The sequence below is a fragment of the Tachyglossus aculeatus genome, chromosome 1 (assembly GCF_015852505.1).
Source record: "Tachyglossus aculeatus isolate mTacAcu1 chromosome 1, mTacAcu1.pri, whole genome shotgun sequence".
Lineage (NCBI taxonomy): Eukaryota > Metazoa > Chordata > Mammalia > Monotremata > Tachyglossidae > Tachyglossus > Tachyglossus aculeatus.
The window spans coordinates 9,597,776-9,621,691 of NC_052066.1; the positions used below are offsets into that span (position 1 = coordinate 9,597,776).

The 23,916-nt window shown below is 49.4% G+C and overlaps 1 protein-coding gene across 2 annotated transcripts in view; it reads right to left on the minus strand.

Annotated features, from left to right (window-relative positions):
- The window catches only part of CNOT9 (CCR4-NOT transcription complex subunit 9), a 57,619-nt gene that overhangs the window by 28,932 nt on the left and 4,771 nt on the right, over positions 1-23,916 (minus strand). For both annotated transcript variants that reach the window (XM_038745496.1, XM_038745489.1), the window contains exon 2: positions 17,940-18,119. In XM_038745496.1, the coding sequence (XP_038601424.1) occupies positions 17,940-18,119 (180 nt within the window). The remainder of the gene's footprint in view (positions 1-17,939; positions 18,120-23,916) is intronic.

The following is a 23,916-nucleotide window of genomic DNA, read 5'->3' on the forward strand; positions in this document are numbered from 1 at the left end:
AATGATTTATTACTCTATTTATTCATTTACTTTATTTGTACATATTTATTCTATTTATTTTATTTGGTTTACATGTTTTGTTTTGTTCTCTGTCTCCCCATTCTAGACTGTGAGCCTGCTGTTGGGTAGGGACCATCTCTAGATGTTGCCAACTTGGACTTCCCAAGCGCTTAGTCCAGTGCTTTGCACACAGTAAGCGCTCAATAAATACGATTGAATGAATGACTTATAACTCTATTTATTCATTTATTTTATTTGTACATATCCTATTTATTTCATTTGGTTTATATGTTTTGTTTTGTTGTCCGTCTCCCCTTTCTAGACTGTGAGCCCGCTGTTGAGTAGGGACCGTCTCTCTATGTTGCCAACTTGGACTTCCCAAGCGCTTAGTCCAGTGCTCTGCACACAGGAAGCGCTCAATAAATACGATTGAATGAATGAATGAATGAATCCTCTCCCCGGACCATCGCTGGCCCTCCATCCTCTTCCCCGGACTATTCCCGGCCCTGGCCCTCCATCTTCTCCCCTCACCCCGTCCCCGGACCCCACAGCCTCAGCCCTCCAGCTTCTCCCCGGACCACCCCCCGGCTCTCCGTCCTCTCCCCAGATGATCCACGGACCCTCATTCATTCATTCATTCATTCAGTCATTCAATCGTATTTATTGAGCGCTTACTGTGTGCAGAGCACTGGACTAAGCGCTTGGGAAGTACAAGTTGGCAACATACAGAGACGGTCCCTACCCAACAGTGGGCTCACAGTCTAGAAGGGGGAGACAGACAACAAAACAAAACATATAAACCAAATAAAATAAACAGCGCCTCTATATGTTGCCAACTTGGACTTCCCAAGCGCTTAGTCCAGTGCTCTGCACACAGCAAGTGCTCAATAAATACGATTGAAAGAATAAATGAATGAATGAATAAAAAAATGACTACAGTATATGTGTTGCTCTAGGCTGTAAGCACATTGTGGGTAGGGAATGTGTCTACCAACTCCGTTATATTGAATTTTTCCAAGTACTTAGTACAGTGCTGGCCCCAAAGTAAATGCTCAATTGATTGATTGAATGAGTCTCGAGTTCTGATGCCAGCTCTGCTACTGGCCTGTTTTGTGACCTGGGGTAGTGACTCAACATCCCTAGAATCTCCCTTGCTCTAACACTCTGAGTCCCTGTGGGACAGGAATTATTTCTGAATTGATTTTTTTTTTTTTTGTTTCTACTCCAGCACGTGGGACAATTTAGGCACAGAACCTCTTAATAAATACAATAAACATAACTGGCACTTGTCAGCTGTGTGACTTTGGGCAAGTCATGTAACTTCTCTGTGCCTCAGTTACCTCACCTGTAAAAGGGGGATTAAGAATGTGATCCCCAAGTGGGACAACCTGATTACCTTGTATCTCCCCCAGCGCTTAGAAAAGTACTTGGCACATAGTAAGCGCTTAACAAATATCATTATTATTATTATTTGTAATGGTATTATTAGTAACGATTATGAGCATATAATTCTTCTAGACAGTGAGCCCACTGTTGGGTAGGGACCGTCTCTATATGATGCCAACTTGTACTTCCCAAGCGCTTAGTACAGGGCTCTGCACACAGTAAGCGCTCAGTGAATACGATTGAATGAATATAATGATATGCCCTTTAGCAAGACTCTAGGGGTGGGAATAAAAGTTGGGAAATGGGAGGTAGTATGGGAAAAGGGAAGAAAGGGTGACTGCAGCTCCATCTTTCTTGTCAACTCCATCTTCTCTCATCAGTCCGTCTTTTCTTCCTTCCACCCATTAATCCTTTGAACCATCCATCTATCTTCCCCCTCTCCATCCCCCCATCCTACCTCCTTCCCTTCCCCACAGCACCTGTATATATGTATATATGTTCGTACATATTTATTACTCTATTTATTTTACTTGTACATATCTATCCTATTTATTTAATTTTGTTGGTATCTTTGGTTTTGTTCTCTGTCTCCCCCTTTTAAACTGTGAGCCCACTGTTGGGTAGGGACTGTCTCTATGTGTTGCCAATTTGTACTTCCCAAGCGCTTAGTACAGTGCTCTGCACATAGTAAGCGCTCAATAAATACGATTGATGATGATGATGATGATGTTGCGCTATAAATACGCTACAAAATAATAATAATAACGATGATGGCTTTTGTTTAAGTGCTTACTATCAATCAATCAATCGTATTTATTGAGCCCTTACTGTGTGCACAGCACTGTACTAAGCACTTGGGAAGTCCAAGTTGGCAACATATAGAGACGGTCCCTACCCAACAACGGGCTCACAGTCTCGAAGAGCTTACTATGTGCCGAGCACTGTTCTAAGAGCTGGAGGAGATATAATAATAATGGCATTTATTAAGCGCTTACTATGTGCAAAGCACTGTTCTAAGCGCTGGGGAGGCTACAAGGTGATGAGGTTGTCCCACTGGGGGCTCACAGTCTTCATCCCCATTTTACAGATGAGGTCACTGAGGCACAGAGAAATAGATTTAAAAAAATGGCATTTGTTAAGCGCTTACTATGTGCCAAGCAGTGTTCTAAGTGCTGGGGGGATACAAGGTGATCAGGTTGTCCCACGTGGGGCTCACAGTCGTAATCCCCATTTTACAGATGAGGTAACTGAGGCTCAGAGAAGTGAAGTGACTTGCCCAAGGTCACACAGCAGACATGTGGCGGAGGCGGGATTGGAACCCATGACCTCTGACTCCAAAGCCCGGGCTCTTTCCACTGAGCCACGCTGCTTCTGTACGAGAAGTCAAGTGACTTGCCCAAAGCCACACAGCTGATCAGTGGCGGACAGGGATTAGAACCCACGAACGATGACGGCAGTTGTTGGTCGCTTACTAGGTGCCAAGCACTGTTCTAAGCGCTGGGGTGGAGACGAGATAGTTGAGTTGGACGCAGTCCCTGCCCCGCAGAGGGCTCACAGCCTTCACCCCCATTTAACAGATGAGGGAACTGAGGCACAGGAAAGGAAGACTGTGAGCCCCACGTGGGACAACCTGATTACCTTGTATCTATCCCAGCGCTTAGAACAGTGCTTTGCACATAGTAAGCGCTTAACAAATACCAACATTATTATTATTATTAGTGACTGGCCCAAGGTCACCCAGCAGACAAGTGGCAGAGCCGGGATTAGAACCCATGACCTTCTGACACCCAGGCCTGTGTTCTTTCCATTAGGCCTTGCTGCTTCTCTAATTTATACAATAATAGCCTGTTGTGTTGTACTTTCCCAAGTGCATTCATTCATTCCATCGAATTGATTAAGCGCTTACTGTGTGCACAGCACTGTACTAAGCACTTGGGAGAACACAACAATAAACAATAAAAAGCAGCGTGGCTCAGTGGAAAGAGCCCGGGCTTTGGAGTCAGAGGTCATGGGTTCAAATCCCGGCTCCGCCACTTGTCAGCTGTGTGACTTTGGGCAAGTCACTTCACCTCTCTGGGCCTCAGTTACTTCATCTGTAAAATGGGGATGAATACTAACAATAATAATGATGGCATTTATTAAGCGCTTAGTATGTGCAAAGCACTGTTCTAAGTGCTGGGGAGGTTACAAGGTGATCAGGTTGTCCCATGGGGGGGCCCGCAGTCTTCACAAGTGAAGTGACTTGCCCAAAGTCCCACAGCTGACAAGTGGCGGAGGCGGGATTAGAACCCATGACCTCTGACTTCCAAGCCCGAGCTCTTTCCACTGAGCCACGCTGAGGGCACGCAGATAGAGGAAGGCAGAGAAGCGGCACAGAGAGGGTATGCAGAAAGAGGCAGGCAGAGGAGTGGCACAGAGAGGGCACGTAGACAGAGACAGGCAGAGAAGCGGCACAGAGAGGGCATGCAGACAGAGAAGCAGCACAGAGAGGGCACGAAGACAGAGGCAGGCAGAGAAGTGGCACAGAGAGGGCATGCAGAGACAGGCAGAGAAGTGGCACAGAGAGGGCACGCGGACAGAGAAGTGGCACAGAGAGGGCACGCAGAGAAGCAGCACAGAGGGAACGCAGACAGAGGCATGCAGAGAAGCAGCACAGAGAGGGCATGCAGATGGAAAAGCGGCACAGAGAGGGCACACAACAGAGAAGTGGCACAGAGAGGACATGAAGACAGAGACAGGCAGAGAAGCAGCACAGAGAGGGCACGCAGACAGACAAGTGGCACAGAGAGGGCATGTAGACAGAGGCAAGCAGAGAAGCTGCACTGAGAGGGCACGAAGACAGAGGCAGGCAGAGAAGCGGCACAGAGAGGGCATGAAGACAGAGACAGGCAGAGAAGCAGCACAGAGAGGGCACACAGACAGAGAAGCGGCACAGAGAGGGCACGAAGACAGAGGCAGGCAGAGAAGCAGCACAGAGAGGGCACACAGAGAGAGGCATGCAGAGAAGTGCAACGAGAGGGCACAAAGACAGAGGCAGGCAGAGAAGCAGCACCGAGGGCACGCAGACAGAGGCATGCAGAGAAGCGGCACAGAGAGGGCACGCAGACGGAAAAGCGGCACAGAGAGGGCACGAAGACAGAGGCAGGCAGAGAAGTGGCACAGAGAGGGCACGCAGAAAAAGGCAGGCAGAGGAGCGGCACAGAGAGGACATGAAGACAGAGACAGGCAGAGAAGCAGCACAGAGAGGGCACGCAGATGGAAAAGCGGCACAGAGAGGGCATGAAGAAAGAGGCAGGCAGAGAAGTGGCACAGAGAGGGCACGCAGAAAGAGGCAGGCAGAGGAGCGGCACAGAGAGGGCACGCAGACAGAGGCAGGCAGAGAAGCGGCACAGAGAGGGCACACAGACAGCACAGCGAGGGCACGCAGAGACAGGCAGAGAAGCGGCACAGAGAGGGCAGCCAGATAGAGGCTAGCAGAGAAGCAGCACAGAGGGCACGCAGACAGAGGCATGCAGAGAAGCAGCACAGAGAGGGCACGCAGATGGAAAAGCGGCACAGAGAGGGCACACAGACAGAGAAGGGGCACAGAGAGGACATGAAGACAGAGACAGGCAGAGAAGCTGCACCGAGAGGGCACGAAGACAGAGGCAGGCAGAGAAGTGGCACAGAGAGGGCATGCAGAAAGAGGCAGGCAGAGGAGCGGCACAGAGAGGACATGAAGACAGACAGGCAGAGAAGCGGCACAGAGAGGGCACGCAGACAGACAAGTGGCACAGAGAGGGCATGTAGACAGAGGCAAGCAGAGAAGCTGCACTGAGAGGGCACGAAGACAGAGGCAGGCAGAGAAGCGGCACAGAGAGGGCACGCAGACGGAAAAGCAGCACAGAGAAGGCACGCAGACAGAGGCAGGCGGAGAAGTGGCACAGAGAGGGCACGCAGACAGAGGCAGGTGGAGAAGCGGCACAGAGAGGACACGAAGACAGACAGGCAGAGAAGCAGCACAGAGAGGGCACACAGACAGAGGCAGGCAGAGAAGTGGCACAGAGAGGGCACACAGACAGAGAAGCAGCACAGAGAGGGCACGCAGACAGAGGCAGGTGGAGAAGCAGCACAGAGAGGGCACACAGACAGAGGCAGGCAGAGAAGCAGCACAGAGAGGGCATGCAGACAGAGGCATGCAAAGAAGTGGCACAAAAAGGGCACGGAGAGGGGGCAGGCGCGGAAGCAGCACAGAGAGGGCATGCAGACAGAGGCAGGCAGAGAAGCGGCACAGAGAGGGCACGCAGACAGAGGTAGGTGGAGAAGCGGCACAGAGAGGGCATGCAGAAAGAGGCAGGCAGAGGAGTGGCACAGAGAGGACATGAAGACAGACAGGCAGAGAAGCAGCACAGAGAGGGCACACAGACAGAGGCAGGCAGAGAAGCGGCACAGAGAGGGCACGCAGACAGTGAAGCAGCACAGAGAGGGCACGCAGACAGAGGCAGGCGGAGAAGCGGCACAGAGAGGGCACACAGACAGAGGCAGGCGGAGAAGCGGCACAGAGAGGGCACGCAGACAGAGGCAGGCGGAGAAGCGGCACAGAGAGGGGACACAGACAGAGGCATGCAAAGAAGCGGCACAAAGAGGGCACGCAGACAGAGGCAGGTGGGGAAGCGGCACAGAGAGGGCATGCAGACAGAGGCAGGTGGGGAAGCGGCACAGAGAGGGCACACAGACAGAGGCAGGCGGAGAAGCGGCACAGAGAGGGCATGCAGACAGAGGCAGGCAGGAGTGGCACAGAGAGGACACGGAAGACAGAGACAGGCAGAGAAACAGCACAGAGAGGGCACACAGGCAGAGAAGCTGCACCGAGAGGGCACGAAGACAGAGGCAGGCAGAGAAGTGGCACAGAGAGGGCATGCAGACGGAAAAGCGGCACAGAGAGGGCATGCAGACAGAGGCATGCGGAGAAGCGGCACAGAGAGGGCACGCAGACAGAGAAGCGGCACAGAGAGGGCACGCAGACAGAGGCTGGCGGAGAAGCGGCACGGAGCAGGCACGCAGAAAGAGGCAGGCAGAGGAGTGGCACAGAGGGGGCACGCAGACAGAGAAGCGGCACAGAGAGGGCACGCAGACAGAAAAGCTGCACAGAGAGGGCACGCAGACAGAAAAGCGGCACAGCGGCCCGCTGAGACCCAGAGAGAAGCAAGCATCGGCGCAGCAGTTGGAAGCAGGAGGTAGAAGCTTGGGCAGAATGGGTTCCTTGGACCCCTTTCAGACTGTGAGCCCACTGTTGGGTAGGGACTGTCTCTATATGTTGCCAATTTGTACTTCCCAAGCGCTTAGTACAGTGCTCTGCACATGGTAAGCGCTCAATAAATACGATTGATGATGATGATGACCCTCGGTGGAGTGGAGGGAGGGAGACTCTGTGTGTGTGTGTCACTCCCTGCGACAATGGTAAAACTAAGTCAAAAAATTTTCGCAATAACCTTTGGCGATCAGGTGTGGTTTCATTCATTTTTTCTTTCATTCAATCTTATTTATTGAGCGCTGTACTAAGCGCTTGGGAAGTCCAAGTTGGCAACATCTAGAGACGGTCCCTACCCACAGCGGGCTCACGGTCTAGTTTGACTTCTCCCCCGCCTTCTAGACTGTGAGCCCGCTGTTGGGTAGGGACCGTCTCTAGATGTTGCCAACTTGTGCTTCCCAAGCGCTTAGCACAGTGCTCTGCACACAGTAAGCGCTCAATAAATACGATTGATTGATTGATAGGTGCCGGTGGGTGGGAGCCAGGGGGCTCGCCACAGATACAACCAAATCACGCTGGACAGAGTCCCCGTCCCTCGTGGGGCTCACGGTTTCAATCCCCATTTGACAGATGAGGGAACTGAGGCCCAGAGAATAATAGTAATAATGATGGAATTTGTTCAGCGCTTACTATGTGCTAAGCACTGTTCTAAGCACTGGGAGAGAGACAAGGTGATCAGGTTGTCCCATGTGAGGCTCACAGTCTTCATCCCCATTTGACAGATGAGGGAACTGAGGCCCAGAGAATAATAGTAATAATGATGGAATTTGTTCAGCGCTTACTATGTGCTAAGCACTGTTCTAAGCGCTGGGAGGGAGACAAGGTGATCAGGTTGTCCCATGTGAGGCTCACAGTCTTCATCCCCATTTGACAGATGAGGGGACTGAGGCCCAGAGGAGTGAAGTGACTTGCCCGAGGCCACACGGAGGACAAGTGGCAGAGCCGGAATTAGAACCCATGACCTTCTGCCTCCCAGAAGGAGCGTGGCTCAATGGAAAGAGTCAGAGGTCATGGGTTCAAATCCTGGCTCCACCAGTTGTCAGCTGGGTGACTTTGGGCAAGTCACTTAACTTCTCTGGGCCTCAGTGACCTCATCTGTCAAATGGGGATGAAGACTGTGAGCCCCACGTGGGACAACCTGATCACCTTGTAACCTCCCCAGTGCTTAGAACAGTGCTTGGCGCATAGAAAGCGCTTAATAAATGCCATCATCATCATCAAGGACCGTTCTAAGCACTGGGGGAGAGACAAGGTGATCAGGTTGTCCCATGTGAGGCTCACAGTCTTCATCCCCATTTGACAGATGAGGTAACTGAGGCCCAGAGGAGTGAAGTGACTTGCCCGAGGCCACAAAGAGGACTAGTGGCAGAGCCGGGATTAGAACCCACGACCTTCTGCCTCCCAGAAGGAGCGTGCCTCAATGGAAAGAGCCCGGGCTTGGGAGTCAGAGGTCATGGGTTCAAATCCCATCTCTGCCAATTGTCAGCTGGGTGACTTTGGGCAAGTCACTTCACTTGTCTGGGCCTCAGTTATCTCATCTGTAAAATGGGGATGAAGACTGTGAGCCCCCCGTGGCACAACCTGATCACCTTGTAACCTCCCCAGCGCTCAGAACAGTGCTTTGCACATAGTAAGCGCTTAATAAATGCCATCATCATCATCAAATACTGTTCTAGGCACTGGGGGAGAGACAAGGTGATCAGGTTGTCCCATGTGAGGCTCACAGTCTTCATCCCCATTTGACAGATGAGGGAACTGAGGCCCAGAGGAGTGAAGTGACTTGCCCCAGGCCACAAAGAGGACAAGTGGCAGAGACGGAATTAGAACCCACGACCTTCTGCCTCCCAGAAGGAGCGTGCCTCAATGGAAAGAGCCCGGGCTTGGGAGTCAGAGGTCATGGGTTCAAATCCCATCTCTGCCAATTGTCAGCTGGGTGACTTTGGGCAAGTCACTTCACTTGTCTGGGCCTCAGTTATCTCATCTGTAAAATGGGGATGAAGACTGTGAGCCCCCCGTGGCACAACCTGATCACCTTGTAACCTCCCCAGTGCTCAGAACAGTGCTTGGCACATAGTAAGCGCTTAATAAATGCCATCATCAAGCACTGTTCTAAGCACTGGGGGAGAGACAAGGTGATCAGGTTGTCCCATGTGAGGCTCACAGTCTTCATCCCCATTTGACAGATGAGGGGACTGAGGCCCAGAGGAGTGAAGTGACTTGCCCGAGGCCACAAAGAGGACAAGTGGCAGAGCCGGAATTAGAACCCACGACCTTCTGCCTCCCAGAAGGAGCGTGCCTCAATGGAAAGAGCCCGGGCTTGGGAGTCAGAGGTCATGGGTTCAAATCCCATCTCTGCCAATTGTCAGCTGGGTGACTTTGGGCAAGTCACTTCACTTGTCTGGGCCTCAGTTATCTCATCTGTAAAATGGGGATGAAGACTGTGAGCCCCCCGTGGCACAACCTGATCACCTTGTAACCTCCCCAGCGCTCAGAACAGTGCTTGGCACATAGTAAGCGCTTAATAAATGCCATCATCATCATCAAATCCTGTTCTAGGCACTGGGGGAGAGACAAGGTGATCAGGTTGTCCCATGTGAGGCTCACAGTCTTCATCCCCATTTGACAGATGAGGGAACTGAGGCCCAGAGGAGTGAAGTGACTTGCCCGAGGCCACACAGAGGACAAGTGGCAGAGCCGGAATTAGAACCCACGACCTTCTGCCTCCCAGAAGGAGTGTGCCTCAATGGAAAGAGCCCGGGCTTGGGAGTCAGAGGTCATGGGTTCAAAACCCGGCTCCGCCAACTGTCAGCTGGGTGACTTTGGGCAAGTCACTTATCAATCAATCAATCGTATTTATTGAGTGCTTACTTTGTGCAGAGCACTGTACTAAGCGCTTGGGAAGTACAAGTCGGCAACATATAGAGACAGTCCCTACCCAACAGTGGGCTCACAGTCTAAAAGTAAGCAATGACATTTTGTTAAGTGCTTACTATGTGCAAAGCACTGTTCTAAATGCTAGGGAGGAGACAAGGTGATCAGGTTGTCCCATGTCGGGCTCACAATCTTAATCCCCATTTTACAGATGAGGTAACCGAGGCCCAGAGAAATTAAGTGACTTGCCCAAAGTCACACAGCTGACAAGTGGCGGAGCTGGGATTTGAACCCATGACCTCTGTCTTCCTAGCCCGTGCTCTTTCCACTGAGCCACGCTGCTTCTCTGTGCCTCAGTTCCCTCATCTGTAGAATGGGGATGAAGACAGTGAGCCCCCCGTGGGACAACCTGATCACCTTGTAACCTCCCCAGCGCTTAGAACAGTGCTTTGCACATAGTAAGCGCTTAATAAATGCCATCATTATTATTATTATTATTATGAAGGGATAATAATGGATCCCCATTACCCCTCAACGATCCTCTTAGGCCTTAGTGACACCCCACTGTCTTCTTAATAACAACAATAATAATTGTGATATCTTCTAGACTGTGAGCCTGTTGTTGGGTCGGGGTTGTCTCTGTTGCTGAATTGTATTTTCCAAGCGCTTAGTCCAGTGCTCTGCGCACAGGAAGCGCTCAATAAATGCGATTGAAAGAGTGAATGAAAGACTGAAAGATTGAAAGAATGAATGAATGTTAAACGCTTACTATGTGCCAGGCACTTGTACGAAGATTGAAAGAAGAAAGATTGAAAGAATGAATGAATGTTAAACGCTTACTATGTGCCAGGCACTTGTACGAAGATTGAAAGAAGAAAGATTGAAAGAATGAATGAATGTTAAACGCTTACTATGTGCCAGGCACTGTACGAAGATTGAAAGAAGAAAGATTGAAAGAATGAATGAATGTTAAACGCTTACTATGTGCCAGGCACTGTACGAAGATTGAAAGAAGAAAGATTGAAAGAATGAATGAATGTTAAACGCTTACTATGTGCCAGGCACTGTACGAAGATTGAAAGAAGAAAGATTGAAAGAATGAATGAATGTTAAACGCTTACTATGTGCCAGGCACTGTACGAAGATTGAAAGAAGAAAGATTGAAAGAATGAATGAATGTTAAACGCTTACTATGTGCCAGGCACTGTACGAAGATTGAAAGAAGAAAGATTGAAAGAATGAATGAATGTTAAACGCTTACTATGTGCCAGGCACTTGTACAAAGATTGAAAGAAGAAAGATTGAAAGAATGAATGAATGTTAAATGCTTACTATGTGCCAGGCACTGTACGAAGATTGAAAGAAGAAAGATTGAAAGAATGAATGAATGTTAAACGCTTACTATGTGCCAGGCACTGTACGAAGATCGAAAGAAGAAAGATTGAAAGAATGAATGAATGTTAAACGCTTACTATGTGCCAGGCACTTGTACGAAGATTGAAAGAAGAAAGATTGAAAGAATGAATGAATGTTAAACGCTTACTATGTGCCAGGCACTTGTACGAAGATTGAAAGAAGAAAGATTGAAAGAATGAATGAATGTTAAACGCTTACTATGTGCCAGGCACTTGTACGAAGATTGAAAGAAGAAAGATTGAAAGAATGAATGAATGTTAAACGCTTACTATGTGCCCGGCACTGTATGAAGCGCGGGCATACATACGAGGTAATTGGGCTGGACATGCCCAATGCCCTCCCTCTGCCCCTCCGCCAAGCTCGCTCTCTTCCTCCCTTCAAGGCCCTGCTGAGAGCTCACCTCCTCCAGGAGGCCTTCCCAGACTGAGCCCCTTCCTTCCTCTCCCCCTCGTCCCCCTCTCCATCCCCCCATCTTACCTCCTTCCCTTCCCCACAGCACCTGTATATATGGATATATGGTTGTACATATTTATTACTCTATTTATTTATTTTACTTGTACATTTCTTTCCTATTTATTTTATTTTGTTGGTATGTTTGGTTCTGTTCTCTGTCTCCCCCTTTTAGACTGTGAGCCCACTGTTGGGTAGGGACTGTCTCTATGTGTTGCCAATTTGTACTTCCCAAGCGCTTAGTACAGTGCTCTGCACATAGTAAGCGCTCAATAAATACGATTGATTGATTGATTGGACATAGTCCCTAGCCAACCTAATAATAATAATAATAACTGTGGTATTTAGTAATGATGGCATTTGTTGAGAAACAGCGTGGTTTAGTGGAAAGAGCACTGGCTTGGGAGTCAGAGGACGTGGGTTCTAATCCCGACCTCGCTCTGTGTCTGCTGTGTGACCTTGGGCCAGTTTTACTTCACTTCCCAGCGCTTAGAACATTTCTTGGCACATAGTAAGCGCTTAATAAATGCCATCATTATTATTATTATTCTCTGTGCCTCACTTATCTCATCTATCAAATGGGGATTAAGACCGTGAGCCCCAGGTGGGACAACCTGATCACCTCATGTCTAACCCGGTGCTTAGAACAGTGCTTGGCACATAGTGAGGGCTTAACAAATACCATTCAGTCCTTCAAGCGTATTTATTGAGCGCTTACTGTGGGCAGAGCACTGGAACAGTGCTTGGCACATAGTGAGGGCTTAACAAATACCATTCAGTCCTTCAATCGTATTTATTGAGCGCTTACTGTGTGCAGAGCACTGTATTAAGCGCTTGGGAAGGACAAGTTGGCAAGGGGGAAGGAGTTCCCCTTCCTTCCTCTTCCCATCCCCTCCGCCTTTCCTTCTTCCCTTCCCCACAGCACCTGTATATACGTATATATGTTTGTACATATTTATTACTCTATTTATTTGTACATATTTATTCTATTTATTTTCTTTTGTTAATATGTTTTGTTGTCTGTCTCCCCCTTCTATAATAATAATAATGATGGCATTTGTTAAGCACTTACTATGTTCAAAGCACTGTTCTAAGCGCTGGGGGGGGATACAAGGTGATCAGGTTGTCCCACGTGGGGCTCACAGTCTTCATCCCCATTTTCCACATGAGGTCACTGAGGCTCCGAGAAGTGAAATGACTTGCCCAAGGTCACACAGTAGACATGTGGCGGAGCCTGGATTCAAACCCATGACTTCAGACTCCAAAGCCCGGGTTCTTTCCACTGAGCCACGCTGCTTCTAGACTGTGAGCCCCATGTTGGGTAGGGACCGTCTCTATATGTTGCCAACTTGGAATTCCCAAGCCCTTAGTCCAGTGCTCTGCACACAGTAAGCGCTCAATAAATACGACTGAATGAATGAATAGGGACCGTCTCTACACGTTGCCAACTTGGACTTCCCAAGCACTTAGTACAGTGCTCTGCACACAGTAAGCGCTCAATAAATACGACTGAATGAATGAATAGGGACCATCTCTACATGCTGCCAACTTGGACTTCCCAAGCGCTTAGTCCAGTGCTCTGCACACAGTAAGCGCTCAATAAATACGACTGAATGAATGAATAGGGACCGTCTCTACACGTTGCCAACTTGGACTTCCCAAGCGCTTAGTCCAGTGCTCTGCACACAGTAAGCGCTCAATAAATACGACTGAATGAATGAATAGGGACTGTCTCTACACGTTGCCAACTTGGACTTCCCAAGCGCTTCGTCCAGTGCTCTGCACACAGTAAGCGCTCGATAAATACGACTGAATGAATGAATAGGGACCGTCTCTACACGTTGCCAACTTGGACTTCCCAAGCGCTTTGTCCAGTGCTCTGCACACAGTAAGCGCTCAATAAATACGATTGAATGAATGAACATCTAGAGACAGTCCCTACCCAACAACGGGCTCACGAACATATAGAGACGGTCCCTACCCAACACCGGGCTCACCAGTAAGATGTCACAGTTTATTAAAAAATAATCATAATTATAATCAATATTGGGGCATTTTTAAGCGCTTAGTATGTGCCAAGCACTGTACCACTATTATTACTATTACTATTAAGCGTTTACTAGGTGCCAGCCCTGGGACGGACCCAAGCAAATCGGGTTGGATACGGTCCCTGTCCCAAGTGGTGCTCACAGTCTCAATCCTCACTTTCCAGATGAAGGAACTGTAGAAATAAAGCGACTTGCCCAAGGTCACACAGTAGACAAGTGGCTGAGGCGGGATCACAACCTCACTGTCCTTCCCAAGCGCTTAGTCCAGTGCTCTGCATACAGTAAGCGCTCAATAAATACGGCTGAATGAATGAATGACCTTCATAATAATAATAATAATGGCATTTGTTAAGCGCTTACTATGTGCCAAGCACTGTTCTAAGCACTGGGGAGGTTACAAGGTGATCAGGTTGTCCCACGTGGGGCTCACAGTCATCATCCCCATTTTACAGATGAGGGAACTGGAGCTCCGAGAAGTGAAGTGACTTGCCCAAGGTCACACAGCAGACATGTAGCGGAGCCAGGATTCGAACCCACGACCTCTGACTCCAGAGCCTGGGCTCTTTCCACTGAGCCACGCTGCTTTTCTGTGTCTCCCGGGCCCCATTTCCTACACCACGGCTCCCAGTCTCCTTCACTTCTCGGAGCCTCAGTTTCCTCATCTGTAAAATGGGGATTAAGACTGTGAGCCCCACGTGGGACAACCTGATCACCTTGTATCACCCCCCCCCAGCGCTTAGAACAGTGCTTTGCACATAGTAAGCGCTAAACAAATGCCATCATTATTATTATTATCATCCCCATTTTCCAGAATAATAACAACAATGATGACATTTGATAAGCGCTTACTATGTGCAAAGCACTGTTCTAAGCGCTGGGGAGATACAAGGTGATCAGGTTGCCCCACGAGGAGCTCACAATCTTAATCCCCATTTTACACATGAGGTAACTGAGGCACAGAGAAGTTAAGTGACTTGCCCAAAGTCACCCAGCTGACAAGGGGCACAGCGGGTATGAGAATCTATTCTATTTATTTTATTTTGTTAATATGTTTGGTTTTGTTCTCTGTCTCCCCCTTCTAGACTGTGAGCCCACTGTTGGGTAGGGACCGTCTCTAGATGTTGACAGCTTGGACTTCCCAAGCGCTTAGTACAGTGCTCTGCCCACAGTAAGCGCTCAAAAAATATGATCAATTGACTGCCCCTCACCTGCTATTATTATTATTATTTAGATCTCCTGGGTTGTTCCCGCGGAGAGGGGTGGCGGTTTCCCGCCTTGCCCCTCACCTGCTATTATTATTATTATTTTGATCTCCTGTGTTGTTCCCGCGGAGAGGGGTGGCAGTCTCCCTGCCTTGACCCTCACCTGCTGCTATTATTATTATTATTATTGTTTAGATCTCCTGGGTTGTTCCCATGGAGAGGGGTGGCGGTCTCCCTGCCTTGACCCTCACCTGCTATTATTATTATTATTATTATTTAGATCTCCTGGGTTGTTCTCGCAGAGAGGGGTGGCGGCCTCCCCACCTTGACACTCACCTGCTACTATCATTATTATTATTATTATTTAGATCTTCTAGGTTGTTATCGCAGAGAGGGGCGGCGGTCTCCCCGCCTTGACCCTCAACTACTATTCTTCTTCTTCTTATTATTATTATTTAGATCTACTGGGTTGTTCTTGCAGAGAGGGGCGATGGTCTCCTCACCTTGACCCTCACCTGCTATTATTATTATTACTATTATTAGTTAGATCTCCCGGGTTGTTCCCGTGGAGAGGGGTGGCGATCTCCCCGCCTTGACCCTCACCTGCTATTATTATTATTGTTATTATTATTTAGATCTCCAGGGTTGTTCTCGCAGAGAGGGGCGGCAGTCTCCCTGCCTTGACACTCACCTGCTACTATTATTATTATTATTATTTAGATCTCCTGAGTTGTTCCCACGGAGAGGGGCAGCAGTCTCCCTGCCTTGACCCTCACCTGCTATTATTATTATTATTATTTAGATCTCCCGGGTTGTTCTCGCGGAGAGGGGCGGCAGTCTCCCCACCTTGACACTCACCTGCTACTATTATTATTATTATTATTAAGATCTTCTAGGTTGTTATCGCAGAGAGGGGCGGCGGTTTCCCCGCCTTGACCCTCAACTACTATTATTATTATTATTTAGATCTACTGGGTTGTTCTCGCAGAGAGGGGCAGCGGTCTCCCCACCTTGACCCTCACCTACTATTATTATTATTATTTAGATCTCCCGGGTTGTTCCCGTGGAGAGGGGTGGCAGTCTCCCCGCCTTGACCCTCACCTGCTATTATTATTATTATTTAGATCTCCAGGGTTGTTCTCGCAGAGAGGGGTAGCGGTCTCCCTGCCTTGACACTCACCTGCTACTATTATTATTATTATTATTATTATTTAGATCTCCTGGGTTGTTCCCGCAGAGAGGGGCAGTAGTTTCCCCCACCTTCACCCTCACCTATTATTATTATTATTATTTAGATCTCCCGGGTTGTTCCCGCGGAGAGGGGCGGCAGTCTCCCTGCCTTGACCCTCACCTGCTATTATTATTATTATTATTTAGATCTCTCGGGTTGTTCTCGCAGAGAGGGGCGGCGGTCTCCCCGCCTTGACACTCACCTGCTACTATTATTATTATTATTATTTAGATCTCCTAGGTTGTCCCGCGGAGAAGGGCGGTGGTCTCCCCGCCTTGACCCTCACCTGCTATTATTATTATTACTATTATTAGTTAGATCTCCTGGGTTGTTCCCACGGAGAGGGGTGGCAGTCTCCACGCCTTGACCCTCACCTGTTATTATTATTATTATTTAGATCTCCCGGGTTGTTCCCACGGAGAGGGGCGGCCGTCTCCCCGCCTTGACCCTCACCTGCTATTATTATTATTATTGTTCAGATCTCCTGGGTTGTTCTCGCGGAGAGGGGCAGCAGTCTCCCTGCAATGACCCTCACCTGCTATTATTATTATTTAGATCTCCTGGGTTGTTCCCGGAGAGGGGTGGCGGTCTCCCGCCTTGACACTCACCTGCTGCTACTATAATTATTATTATTTAGATCTTCTGGATTGTTCTCACAGAGAGGGGCGGCGGTCTCCCAGCCTTGACACTCACCTGCTACTGTTATTATTATTATTTAGATCTCCTGGGTTGTCCCGCGGAGAGGGGCGGCGGTCTCCCAGCCTTGACACTCACCTGCTACTATTATTATTATTATTTAGATCTCCTGGGTTGTCCCGCGGAGAGGGGCGGCGGTCTCCCCACCTTGACCCTCACCTGCTGTTATTATTATTACTATTATTAGTTAGATCTCCTGGGTTGTTCCCGCGGAGAGGGGCGGCGGTCTCCCCGCCTTGACCCTCACCTGCTATTATTATTATTATTTAGATCTCCCGGGTTGTTCCCGTGGAGAGGGGCGGCGGTCTCCCTGCCTTGACCCTCACCTGCTATGATTATTATTATTATTATTTAGATCTCCCGGGTTGTTCCCGGGGAGAGGGGCGGTGGTCTCCCCGCCTTGACACTCACCTACTATTATTATTAAGATCTCCCGGGTTGTTCCCGGGGAGAGGGGCGGTGGTCTCCCCGCCTTGACCCTCACCTGCTATTATTATTATTATTACTATTATTAGCTAGATCTCCTGGGTTGTTCCCGCAGAGAGGGGCAGCCGTCTCCCCGCCTTGACCCTCACCTGCTATTATTATTATTATTATTATTTAGATCTCCCAGGTTGTTCCCAAGGAGAGGTGCTGTGGTCTCCCTGTCTTGACCATCACCTGTTATTATCATTTAGATCTCCTGGGAGAGGGGCGACAGTCTCCCTGCCTTGACCCTCACCTGCTATTATTATTACTATTATTATTTAGATCTCCTGGGTTGTTCCCACGGAGGGGCGGGGTTGTTATTATTATTTAGATCTCCCAGGTTGTTCTCGAGGAGAGGGGTGCAGTCTCCCCGCCTTGACCCTCACCTGCTACTATTATTATTATTATTATTTAGATCTCCTGGGTTGTGCCACGGAGAGGGGCAGCAGTCTCCCGCCTTGACACTCACCTGCTACTATTATTATTATTATTTAGATCTCCTGGGTTGTCCCGTGGAGAGGGGCGGTGGTCTCCCCACCTTGACCCTCACCTGCTATTATTATTATTACTATTATTGGTTAGATCTCCTGGGTTGTTCCCGCAGAGAGGGGCAGCCGTCTCCCCGCCTTGACCCTCACCTGCTATTATTATTATTATTATTTAGATCTCCCAGGTTGTTCCCAAGGAGAGGGGCTGCGGTCTCCCTATCTTGACCATCACCTGTTATTATTATTTAGATCTCCTGGGTTGTTCCCGCGGAGTGGGGCGGCGGTCTCCCCGCCTTGACCCTCACCTGTTATTATTATTATTATTATTATTATTTAGACCTCCTGGGTTGTTCTCGCGGAGAGGGGCGGCCATCTCTCCGCCCTGACCCTCACCTGCAGGAGCGCGGCGATGGTCCCGAAGGAGTGCCACAGCATCGGAGCCAGGTCGGGCACGGACTCGCGCTTCTTACTGAGCTCCAAAAGGGCGTTCTCCCGGGTCTCGGGGCTGGACAGCTCATTGATCCACTGGTAGATCTTCTCCCGGTCCACCTGGGCAAGCGCCGTGGGCACGGGCTGGAAGGGACGGGACGGGAGGGACAACGCGTCAGCGGCCTCCGTCCACCAACCGTCGCTCCCGACCGCTCCCCGCGCCGCACGAAACGCTTGGGAGACTACGGAAAGCAGACACGTCCCCTGCCCGCCGTGAAGTGACAGACTAGAGGGGGTGACAGACACGGAATATACATAAATAAGCCCGACTTGGACTTCCCAAGCGCTCAGTCCAGTGCTCTGCACACAGTAAGCGCTCAATAAATACAACTGAATGAATGAATGAGGTGGTGTGGGGCTGGGAGGGGGGAATGGAGAAAGCAAATCGGGTTGGACACAGTCCCTGTCCCACGTGGGGCTCGTGGTTTCAATCCCCACTTTACAGATGAAGGAACTGAGGCCCAGAGAATCAATCGTATTTATTGAGCGCTTACTGTGTGCAGAGCACTGTGCTAAGCGCTTGGGAAGTCCAAGTTGGCAACATATAGAGACAGTCCCTACCCAACAGTGGGCTCACAGTCTAAAAGTGACTAGCCCAAAGTCACACAGCTGACAATTGGCGGAGCCGGCATTTGAACCCATGGCCTCCAACTCCAAAGCCCAGGCTCTTTCCACTGAGCCATGGTAATAATCTATTTCATTTGTACAAATTTATTCTATTCATTTTATTAATATGTTCTGTTTAGTTCTCTGTCTCCCTTTTCTACACTGTGAGCCCGCTGTTGGGTAGGGACCGTCTCTAGACGTTGCCAACTGTACTTCCCAAGCACTTTGTCCAGTGCTCTGCACACAGTAAGCGCTCAATAAATACGATTGAATGAATGAATGAATAATAAGGATGGTATTTGTTGAGCGCTTACTACGTGCCATAGTAATATCAATAAATGAGTGAAGGATGGCTATGTACCGTGGCTGGGAGAGTGATGCTGTCACACCCCTCAGGGGCCACGGTGACAAGATGCAGACTGTGAGCCCGCTGTTGGGTAGGGGCCACCTCTATATGTTGCCAACTTGGACTTCCCAAGCGCTTAGTACAGTGCTCTGTACACAGTAAGCGCTCAATAAATACGACTGAATGAATGAGGGGCCGTGGATCATTTGGGGAGAGGACGGAGAGCCGGGGGGTGGTCCGGGGAGAAGCTGGAGGGCTGAGGCTGTGGGGTCCGGGGACGGGGTGGGGGGAGAAGATGGAGGGCCGGGGCCGGGAATAGTCCGGGGAAGAGGATGGAGGGCCAGCGATGGTCCGGGGAGAGGATTCATTCATTCATTCAATCGTATTTATTAGGTGCTTCCTGTGTGCAGAGCACTGGACTAAGCGCTTGAGAAGTCCAAGTTGGCAACACAGAGAGACAGTCCCTACCCAACAGTGGGCTCACAGTCTAGAAGGGGGAGACAGACAACAAAACAAAACATATAAACCAAATCAAATAAATAGAATAAATATGTACAAATAAAATAGAGTAACAAATCACTCATTCAATTGTATTTATTGAGCGCTTACTGTGTGCAGAGCACTGGACTAAGCGCTTGGGAAGTCCAAGTTGGCAACATAGAGAGATGGTCCCTACCCAACAGTGGGCTCACAGTCTAGAAGGGGGAGACAGACAACAAAACAAAACATATAAACCAAATCAAATAAATAGAATAAATATGTACAAATAAAATAGAGTAATAAATCATTCATTCAATCGTATTTATTGAGCGCTTACTGTGTGCAGAGCACTGGACTAAGCGCTTGGGAAGTCCAAGTTGGCAACATCTAGAGACGGTCCCTACCCAACAGCGGGCTCACAGTCTAGAAGGGGGAGACGGACAACAAAACAAAACATATTAACAAAATAAAATAAATAGAAGAAATACGTACAAGTAAAATAGAGTAATAAATCCGTACAAACATCTATACATCTATACAGGTGCTGTGGGGAGGGGAAGGAGGTAAGGCGGAGGGGATGGAGAGGGGGATGAGGGGGAGAGGAAGGAGGGGGCTCAGTGTGGGAAGGCCTCCTGGAGGAGGTGAGCTCTCAGTAGGGCTTTGAAGGGAGGAAGAGAGCGAGCTTGGCGGATGGGCAGAGGGATTGGGGGCATTCCGGGCCCGGGGGATGATGTGGGCCGGGGGTCGACGGCGGGACAGGCAAGAATGAGGTACGGTGAGGAGGTGAGCGGCAGAGGAGTGGAGGACGCGGGCTGGGCTGGAGAAGGACAGAAGGGAGGGGAGGGAGGAGGGGGCGAGGTGATGGATGGACAGCCTGGAAGCCGAAGAAGGATGAAGAGCTGGGGCCCCGGGGACGGGCCAGGGAGAGGATGGAGAAACAGCATGGCGTAGTAGACAGAGCCCGGGCCTGAGAGTCGGAAGGTCCTGGGTTCTAATCCGGCCTCCACCACTTGTCTGCCCTGTGACCCTGGGCAAGTCACTTCACTTCTCTCAGTTTCCTCCTCCTCCCCATCCCCCCTGCCCTACCTCCTTCCCCTCCCCACAGCACTTATATCTATATTTGCACAGATCTATTACTCTATTTTACTTGTACATATTTACTATTCTATTTATTTTGTTAATGGTGAGCATTTAGCTTTAATTCTATTTGTTCTGACGATTTTGACACCTGTCCACATGTTTTGCTGTCTGTCTCCCCCTTCCAGCCCGTGAGCCCGTTGTTGGGCAGGGACTGTCTTTATTTGTTGCCGAACTGTACTTTCCAAGCGCTTAGTATAGTGCTCTGCACACAGTAAGCGCTCAATACATACGATTGAGTGAATGAATGAATCCGCCAAACTACCTGGCGGTCCGGGGAGGGGATGGAGGGCCACGGGGACCGGGAAGGGTCTGAGAAGACAGAGGTTTGGGACTGGGGCTGGCCTGGGGATGGTTTGGGGAGAGGAGAATAAGAATAATAATGGCGATATTTGTTAAGTGCTTACTCAGCACTTAGAACAGTGCTTGGCACATAGTAAGCGCTCAAAAATAATACTAATTTTGGTATTTGTCAAGCGCTTACTATGTGCCAAGCACTGCTCTAAGCGCTGGGGAGGATACAAGGTGATCAGGTTGTCCCATGTGAGGCTCACAATCCTAATCCCCATTTTCCAGATGAGGGAACTGAGGCCCAGAGAAGTGAAATGACTTGCCCAAAGTCTCCCAGCTGACAAGTGGCGGAGCCGGGATTTGAACCCATGACCTCTGACTTCAAAGCCCGGGCTCTTTCCACTGAGCCACGCTGCTTATCAAATGCCATCCTTATTATTATTACAAGGTAATCGGTTGTCCCCCGTGGGGCTCACAGTCTTCATCCCCATTTTCCAGATGAGGGAACTGAGGCCCAGAGAAGTGAAGTGACATGTCCAAAGTCACACAGCAGACTAGTGGCGGAGCCGGGATTTGAACCCATGACCTCTGACTCCAAAGCCCGGGCTCTTCCCACTGAGCCACGCTGCTTAACAAATGCCATCATTATTATTATTACAAGGTAATCAGGTTGTCCCACATGGGGCTCACAGTCTTCATCCCCATTTTCCAGATGAGGGAACTGAGGCCAATCAATCCATCAATCATATTTATTGAGTGCTTACTGTGTGCAGAGCACTGTACTAAGCGCTTGGGCAGTCCAAGTTGGCAACATATAGAGAGGGTCCCTACCCAACAGTGGGCTCACAGTCTAGAAGGGGGAGACAGAGAACAAAAAACATATTAACAAAATAAAATGAATAGAATAGATATGTACAAGTAAAATAGAGTAAATAGAGTAATAAATACGAACAAACATATATACATATATGTATACATATATATGTATATATATGTATACATATAAATGTATACATATATACATATGTATTTCTATACATATATATTTCTATATATATTTATATACATATATGTATGTATATGTATACATATATACATATATGTATATATGTTTGTTCGTATTTATTACTCTGTTTACTCTCTTTTACTTGTACATATCTGTTCTATTTATTTTATGTATATATATATAGGAGGTGAGCTCTCAGGAGGGCTTTGAAGGGAGGAAGAGAGCTGGCTTGGCAAGGGTGAGGAGGGAGGGCATTCAGCGCTTAGAACAGTGCTTTGCACGTAGTAGGCGCTTAAGAAATGCCATCCTTTTTATTCCAGGCCAGGGGGAGGACGTGGGACCACCACTCACCGCAGGGGGGGGGGGGGGGGGGAGGGGAGGAGGAGGAGGGGGGGAGGGGGAGGGGGAGGGGGAGGGGGAGGGGGAGGGGGAGGGGGGAGGGGGAGGGGGAGGAGGCCCAGAGAAGTGGTCATAGAGCAGACAAGTGGCGGAGCGGGGACCAGAACCCGCGTCCTGGATTGGCCCCATGGAGGGTGGGGGATGGTCCAGGGAGAGGCCGGGGGGCCGGGGATGGTCCAGGAAAAGGCCGGGAGTCCGGGGATGGTCCAGGGAGAGGATGGAGGGCCACAGGGACCGGGGATGGATGGAGGTGAGGGCAGAGAGCCGGGGTCACGGGGGTCACGGATTGTCCGGGCCGCGGATGGAGGTAGTCAGGGTCCGGGAATGGTCCAGGGAGAGGGCACTGATGCCCGTTTCCTCGTTTTGTTGTCCATCTCTCCCCCCTTCTAGCCTGTGAGCCCGTCGTTGGGTAGGGACCGTCTCTATCTGTTGCCGAATTGTACTTTCCAAGTGCTTAGTCCAGTGCTCTAAAGGCCCTACTGAGAGCTCACCTCCTCCAGGAGGCCTTCCCAGACTGAGCCCCTTCCTTCCTCTCCCCCCTCGTCCCCCCTCTCCATCCCCCCCATCTTACCTCCTTCCCTTCCCCACAGCACCTGTATATATGTATATATGTTTGTACATATCTATTACTCTATTTATTTTACTTGCACATATCTATTGTATTTATTTTATTTTGTTAGTATGTTTGGTTTTGTTCTCTGTCTCCCCCTTTTAGACTGTGAGCCCACTGTTGGGTAGGGACCGTCTCTATATGTTGCCAACTTGTACTTCCCAAGCGCTTAGTACAGTGCTCTGCACACAGTAAGCGCTCAATAAATACAATTGATTGATTGAAAAATGGTGATGGCATTTGTTAAGCGCTTACTATGTGCAAAGCACTGTTCTAAGCGCTGGAGGGGGATACAAGGTGATCAGGTTGTCCCGCGTGGGGCTCACAGTCTTAAACCGCATCTTAAAGATGAGGGAACTGAGGCTCAGAGAAGTGAAGTGACTTGCCCAAGGTCACACAGCAGACATGTTGCCAACTTGTACTTCCCAAGTGCTTAGTACAGTGCTCTGCACACAGTAAGCGCTCAATAAATACGATTGATGATGATGATGATGATGATGAGGTGGCAGAGCCGGGATTAGAATCCATGACCTCTGACTCCCAAGCCCGGGCTCTTTCCACTGAGCCACGCTGTTTCCCCTGCTGTGCACACAGTAAGTGCTCAGTTAACAAGAGAAGCAGTGTGGCTCGGTGGAAAGAGCCCGGGCTTGGGAGTCAGAGGTCATGGGTTCGAATCCCATCTCCACCACTCATCAGCCATGTGACTTTGGACAAGTCACTTCACTTCTCTGGGCCTCAGTGGCCTCATCTGGAAAATGGGGATGAAGATTGTAAGCCCCACGTGGGACAACCTGATTACCTTGCACCTCCCCCAGCACTTAGAACAGTGCTTGGCACACAGTAAGCGCTTAACAAATACCACCATCATCGTCATCATCACAGTAAATACGATGGAATAAATGAAGGAAAGGGGAGAGGGCCACGAGGGCCAGGGATCAATCAATCAATCGTATTTATTGAGCGCTTACTGTGTGCAGAGCACTGTACTAAGCGCTTGGGAAGTACA